Source organism: Diabrotica undecimpunctata, chromosome 3 (assembly GCF_040954645.1).
Source record: "Diabrotica undecimpunctata isolate CICGRU chromosome 3, icDiaUnde3, whole genome shotgun sequence".
In the NCBI taxonomy this organism is placed as follows: Eukaryota; Metazoa; Arthropoda; class Insecta; order Coleoptera; family Chrysomelidae; genus Diabrotica; species Diabrotica undecimpunctata.
In genome coordinates, this window is record NC_092805.1 from 73,433,099 (window position 1) to 73,440,904 (window position 7,806).

At 34.2% G+C, this 7,806-nt stretch overlaps 1 protein-coding gene across 1 annotated transcript in view; it reads left to right on the plus strand.

Moving 5' to 3' along the window:
* RfC4 (replication factor C subunit RfC4) overlaps window positions 1–6,901 on the plus strand; it is a 79,944-nt gene extending 73,043 nt beyond the window's left edge. The window contains exons 5-6 of the mRNA XM_072526061.1: window positions 6,249–6,572; window positions 6,726–6,901. Coding sequence (XP_072382162.1) covers window positions 6,249–6,572; window positions 6,726–6,836 — 435 coding nt within the window. The 3' untranslated portion in view covers window positions 6,837–6,901. The remainder of the gene's footprint in view (window positions 1–6,248; window positions 6,573–6,725) is intronic.
* The last annotated feature ends 905 nt before the right edge of the window (window positions 6,902–7,806 follow it).

A 7,806-nucleotide genomic window follows, 5' to 3' on the forward strand; every position in this document is an offset into this window, starting at 1 on the left:
ATTTTGGTAGTACCTGTGACCTAAAACTAACTACACATGTTTTTGTTGGAATATATTGGGTACCTTTTTCATCTACTTGCCTCCTATTTAATCTTTTGACTTGAATGACTTCAAATTTACAGTGTAAATCGTACATTTTGATTCTGTCTTTAACATACTCTACTGAAAATTCTGTGGAAATATCTCTTATTACGCCCTGTCTAACTACAAGAAACTTAGGAATGTATATGTCTAAATTATTTTTTGTAAATATTGCTTCATTTTTTTTAGATATGATATAGTTGGCCGATTTATAATCTTTAAATTTTATACGTATTTTATTTCTCCCTACTGCGTCAATGCTCACAATTTTTTCATCAATTTCTTTAAAATTTGTGATAATAATGTCACCTATCCTTAAAGCGTTTAACCTGCCTTTAAAATCGGGTGAATTATTTTCCAAATACACGTAATGAGGTCCCAAGTCGTTTTGTCGGTAAAGAAATTCCTCCCTTTTTGTTCCTACTTCTTTGTTTATGGTATTTGTTATTGAAGTGTGTACATTAGCAAAGTCATTATCGATAATGGGTTTATTATTTACAAGTTTTGTGGTACTTATCTGTATAACCGGAACCAGATTTTGAAATCCTAACAGCTCCTCGTTTGAAGATGATGCATGTTCTGTATCCATTTGGGTTTCTAAAACATTGTTATCGGAGGCATCGCCTCCGCTAACTGCACTCATAAGTTTTTAATGTCTTTCCGAATTTCGCTTTTTTATTTGGTGTAATTAATTTACTTTTAAAGTTCACGAAATATTTATTTATATAGCTAATTTATAAACACCGGTTTTAAAAACAAGCTTCTTTCTTACGCACGTCTAACTACCACGACGAATGAAAGCTGACTGGGATTTGGTGTTGAATTGGGTAATATGTCCTAGTCAAATCAAATTTCATTGGAATTGTAAGCTACATCAAATTCACCAACTCTAGACTACTAAATTATGAAACAGCATATAAACATCTTGTCATATATTCTTAATAAGCTTTGGACAAAATTAAAATAAACATAATGCAAATAAACTTATATATCTTTGTCTAACAATAAGCGATAATAGATTTCGAAAAAGCAAAAACTATCGCCCCCATCCGCTCCTTAAAATCGAGAATCATTCGTGAAGCTATCGAAATCGAAAAATGGCCTAACAGCTTGAACACGCGCGATGACGCGAAACGATTGCCGGCAACATGGCGACCCTGCTTCAGCGACCTCCCGCCCACACCGCTCAGGCCACGTCAGCGCATACCGTTCCCGCGCATACAGCGAGTATAAAAGCAGCCACACAGGGTAAGACCGGTTGTCACTCGACACTGAGGAGTAGGCAGATTGAGACCTCAGTGCCGAGAGACAGTTCTTGCAATACAGAACACGATACTGGTACGTCTCGGGTGAGGGGAGTAGGCAGATTGAGACCTCGAACCGAACCGTATCACTCTTGATAATGGCTCCAAAATGGGTGCCGAAACGTCGAGTAATAAATTCTCAACGCGGTTCTTCCCGAGAACTAAGTAATTTTCATTCATCTGACGGAAATTTATCCGAACATATATATATATATATATATATATATATATATATATATATATATATATATATATATATATATATATATATATATATATATATATATATATTCTCAATGGTTTTTACTAAATCCAGTGATATTCCCTTTTCATATAAATAATGTACACGACGTGAAAACTTTCACCTCGCAATTGACATGCTCGAAAAGAAATATGACAATAATCTCGCAATAATCAATTCGCATATTAATTCTATACTAGATCTCACAATACTATCAAGAAGCAATTATCACACCCTAAATGAATTAAAAAGACACATTAACTCCTTAAACATTTTACAAGTTCCAGTAAAATCTTGGGATTATCTCCTAATAAATTTAATAATTCGAAAACTCGGTTTTTCGACCAAACGACACTACGGAGAAAGAAGAGATCGAAATTGTACTCCCTCAATAGTTGAATTATTTGAAATCTTAAACTAACGCTGCAACATTCTCGCAGACTTGACAAATATCCCTAAATCAAAAAGGGACAAATCAAAATTTAAATTTAATACCTCCTCTCTCTCGACTCGAATGTCTGCTATCGCCCAATCTCGCAATTATATACACTCAGATGCAGACAAAAACGCAACGGAGAAAATTTGGTCAAATTCAAAGTATTTCAGTTTTTTTATTTTTAGTCCTATTTTGATGATTTTTTTAGCACACTGGGTAGAAATAAATTTTAATTTAGTATAATGAGTTTTTTAATAAAATTTTGTATTAATTTAGTATAGTGAGTTTTTTAATAAAATTTTGTATTTGACTTATACCGGGTTAATCGAAAGGTGGTTTTTTTCCTAACTTTGAAACATCCTGTGGAATAATTCCGTCAGCGGATTTTCGTAAAACCTTGTTTTTCGGTTGCAACCATGTCTTCTAAGTATTAAGTTTTTTGTTTCATGTGAAAATATGGATTGGTTCATTTTTAAAAGCGAAATGACTTTGCCACCCACAATTTACGACTTTTCCTATTATTACCATTATCTTTTGTATTAATTCGTAATACGACGATGGGGGCTTTGGTGACTGATATCTAAGGAATGTCATATATCGACATCCCAGAAGCACTGTATTTATATAATGATTAAAAGCAATGACATGATCTTGGTTTTAATGAACAATGATAACAATAAGAAAACATTAAAAAAAAAACAAGTTAAATGAAACTTAACCTAAGTACGCAAATAACAAAGAAAAACTACTAAAAAATAAATTAATACTTTGTATTGCCTCCCCTAGCCTCTATAACTGCCTGTACACGTCGGCTCATGCTGTCTATAAGGTTGCGAATATAATCTTACTGGATGTTTTGCCATTCCTCTTCTAGAGCCAAGCGCAGGTCGGTGCGACTTCGCGACCTCTAATAATTCTACCAATTGGCGAAAACGCTGGCCAGTTCATTTTATTAATACCAACTTCCTCTAAATATTGTAGTCTAACCACTCTGTGCCGTGGAAATACTTGGGGCCCAGTTGCTGGTCTGCAACTTTGCAAACCAAATTCATGTAATCTTCGACGAACTGTACACTTAAATTATTGCCTCGAACCTCTTAAAGTTGATTTCTTGTTTGCGCCGCTGTTAAATGACGATCTCGCAAAGCGTTGACTCTTATAAAACGATCATCTAAAGTGGTAGAATTGCGCTTCCTGCCACTTCCTGCTTTATGCTTGTTTGTTCCAGCTCGTATAAAACGTTCCACTACCCTTTGGATGGTAGAGCGATGCCTGTGTAGTACTCTAGCCACATATTCATAATTTCGCCCATCTTCAACCAGAACAAAGGCTTTCGCACAATCTTCGACACTAAGAACCATGATCGATCATAGGTAAACAAACTATAAGTGTCAATATGACATAATGATAACAGTCACCGAAGCCACCTGGTCGTATTACAAAAATAACTCAAAGATAATCATAATTAAAAAAGTCCTAAATTGTGGGTGGCAAATTAATTTTGCTCTAAAAAATTAACCAAGGCATATTTTGGCATGAAACAAAAACGCAATGCTTAGAAGACATGGTTGCAACCGAAAAATAAGATTTTACCAAAATTCGCAAACGGAATTATTATACAGGATGTTTCAAGTTAGGATAATAATACCACGTTTTAATTAACCCAGTACAATCAATCAAATATAAAATTTTATCAAAAAACTGACTATACCAAATTCAAATTTATAAATTTATACACAGTGTGCTAAAAAAATCATCAAAATAGGGCTAAAAATAAAAAAATTGAAATACTTTGCATTTGATCAAAATTTTCTCCGTAAATGCAACTACTGCAATGAATCGGCTCATAAAATTTATTCGTGCAGACAATTTTCTGCTCTCTCACGCTGAAAAATTCGATTTTGTGAGATCAAATCACATGTGTTCCAATTGTTTGGGTACAAAACACAACCATGCTGATTGCCCCTCTCGCAGCTGTTCGATATGCTCAAGAAAGCATCACACTCTCCTGCATCAAAATTCTTATGCAGAGAACACGAATCAATCTCGAGCTACTTACACTTCTCATCCAAATAATTATCGCACTGCTAACTCTAATCATTTTAAACAGCCCTCTCAACAAAATAGTAACAGAATTAAACGTTACAATTCTCATTGCTCCTCTAATAATGGAAACGCTCAATCTCAAAGAGCAAATTCTCCCGATCCTTCATACCAGCATAAAAACAGTCCAAACGCTAATGATTTACCTCAGGCAAATAATGCCCGACCATCCTTTCCAAATAACTCTCTGGAAGATGACGACAGCCACTCTAACGTCTCCCTAAACGCTACAAACGAACCACACGCTCATTATTTTAGCCACTGTCCAAGTCATTTTAATGGACAAAGCAGGAAATCCCATTTTAACTAAAGCTGTACTCGATGCCGTATGTCAAACTTCCTTCATAACCCAAAATCTCTCTGGTAAATTAAACACTGAAATTTCTCGCAATATTTTACGGATTCATGTAATTTCTCAAGACATTTTTACTTCGCAATCAAAAGTGAAGACTATACTCTGTACACCCGGTTACAAATGTAACTTTAATTTTAATTGTGCAGTCGTTCCAAGGATAATTTCTCCGCTCCCACAATTCGACATCAATCCCGATGTACTTAATATACCCAAAAATCTCGATCAAGCTGACAAATATTTTTATCAAAAATCAAACATCGAAATCTTAATAGGAGCTATTATTATGAACTTCTTCAACCAGGTCTTATAAAATTAGGCCACAATTTCTCTAGTCCCTTTAATACTCTCTTTGGATGGATAATAGGAGGTTAAGTTCCAAGAAATATCCACTCCAAAGAAAACAGTTCGCTATTTATTCAAACTCAAAACGCCCACTTTACAAAATCAAATTCTTATTCTCGCTATCTACCTCATACTCGATGATCACGTCGTTTCATTTTAGTAAACCAGTTCCCGTCGCTAAAACTCGACACAAGCCCTTTATAACAAATTAACAAATATGTCTCGAAAAACTAGTCATAGTCTATGACCTCTACGCTCTGAACTTGAATATATCATTTCACTTTTTAACTGGTTTCCTACTGAGCCATATAAAACCAACCTATCAACAAATCTCAAAAATAACATATACATTTCGTCCTTTTTTATGCACCTATTCGTCTCTACAATACACAACCGGAATTAGAATTTATTTTAAAAATATTTTTCTCTCTAAGTAAAATACATTTTATCGCTCATTTATGGCCTTATGGCTAATACAATTCTAGATTTTCATGTGATGAATGAAACGTCTACGAATTTTGCTCAAGAAGGACTTAAACTCACAACATAATTTGGTACGCTCTAATAATACGACTCAACATAATTTGGTACCCCTATCTATTTTAGTGATTATCGCCTCTAAAAGAAAGATTATCTACTCTCACCACCTAACACACAAATCTCAACGAAAAAATTATTTAATCCAAGTCCAACTACTCGTCCTTAGCCAGTTCCATTGTCTGGCCCGCTTCTTGTGTTGTAGAAAGGAGACAATTTGCAACAAATACTTTAAAAGAACAAATATAAACAAATATCCCTTATTTCAACAAAAATGCGATTAAGTAGTAGGCGAGAGGAAATGATTATTCACTAGATTTTGAGGTTAGCTGGTAGATTTCTGTTTTGCAGAATGCATCCAAACCACTTGGTCAAAAGGTAAACGAATAGCGACAGGCGACCATGTGGGTTGGAGGCGTTCTGCAATAAGTTAATAGATATAAGAACATGTTACTTGTGGACCATGTGGTTTGAATGTTTTCTGTAAATAAATAATTCGTGAATATAAAATAAACATAAACATTGATGATCGTTTTCTCCTATAAAATGCTAGGACAGCAATTGGTCGTCTTCTGCAAAATGAAGAATGGGTTGAAAGCAGTCGAAAAATGACATTAGCTCAATTTTTGCTATAATGTGAGTTGGTCGCTTTCTGCAGAACTGGGTCCATTTATAACATTATGACATTCATGTCAATACATAGCAACAAATTTAAATAAAGATGAATGCACTTTTCCAGATTTATAAGTTGTTCAGGTATTGCTCTGAAGTTTTTTCTTATTGGTATTTTATTATTTTGTTTTAGTACTGTTTCGGAGGAGGTTCTTATAATACAGTTTTTTGTCTTAGGTAAAATATACTGAAGATGGTCTTGAAGCTATAGTTTTTACAGCTCAAGGTGACATGAGACAGGCCTTAAACAATTTGCAATCCACTCACAATGGTTTTGGTGAAGTAAATTCTCAGTCAGTGTTTAAAGTATGTGATGAGCCTCACCCTATGTTGATAAAAGACATGTTGAAAAATTGTTCAAAAGGTGACATCAGAAAGGCCTATAAAGTAACAGAGCATTTATGGAATTTGGGTTATGCAGCAGAGGATATAATAAAGAATATCTTCAAGGTCTGCAAAAATATGGATATGGAAGAGGGGTTAAAATTAGAATTTATAAAGGTGAGAAATTATTATTTCTTTTCTGTACTTTATTAAAATTTAACTGATGCTTTATTAAAACTAATTTTATAAATAAAATTACAGTAAATTATTATCAAGCACTGTACAGACTCTAAATACATAAGTAACTTTTATAATAAATATATTTTGTAGGAAATTGGCCTGACTCATCAAAGAATAGTGGATGGTCTATGTTCACTAATGCAAATGTCTGGATTATTGGCAAGGTTATGTAAAGCCGCTAAAGGGGACACCAGGATGTAGCCATTTCAACCACTTTTTCACCCAATAGTTATTAAACATTTTTTAATAAATATTTTCATATTGTGTTTGAAGTTTTCTTATTGGATGGGCAAAAGTGTAAAATAGTAATAAACACAAAATAGAAGAAATAAAACGTGAAAAGTGTGTCTAATTTGTGCTCCAATGCCATAATATATGGTTTTTATTTCATCAGAGCAATAGCAGGCTTAAGCTACTTTTATTTTCACATTTTGACAGCCCAGAGAACAGAAAACTATTTAATTGTTTAGTTCTTTGCCACCAAAGCAGGTGGTACCTCTGTGCTCGAACCACCGAAAGTTGAGACATTAGGTGGACTATTCGGTATGAATTAGAATCAGCTTAACCCTCCACTGCATGATTTTTTATTTTTCGTTACAAAAAAGATTGCAGACTGGATTTTCGTTATTTTTACGGGAAAAAATAATAAAAAAGATTCTGAACTATTTTGGAAAAATATAAGTGTTGTTCATGAATATTATGCAAATAAGGATATACTTAAAACAATATTTAGGAAAAATGAAAATTTTTAAAACATTTTTTCGTTTTATTGAAGCAAAGTGCTACACCACACTTTTCGCACAACATATGTGTATAGCCATTGCATTGTGGAAATTTGCACCTTATTTGTTTTTCGGACCATACAGACCAATGGTGAATTCCATCCATTCGAACATCCTTTACTGGCATAACCTGTGCTGGGCCTTTTCTCTTCTTTATTTGTAGCTCCTCCTCCGTTTCACTTGCTGAAGGTCTTCAGCAGTGAAGCAGTCTTGCAAGGGTGAATCGCTCTCCTGTCCTGCATAATGCTTCTGCCAGTTGTGTTCTAAACTGAACGTGTGTGACTTTAGGCTTCGCGCCAGTTCTATGTTCAGCTGAATTCTTGTGAAGAACTGTTAGCAGCGGTTTAGATCTAGTAGATGGTAAAATATTCTAAAATGCCATTTTTACT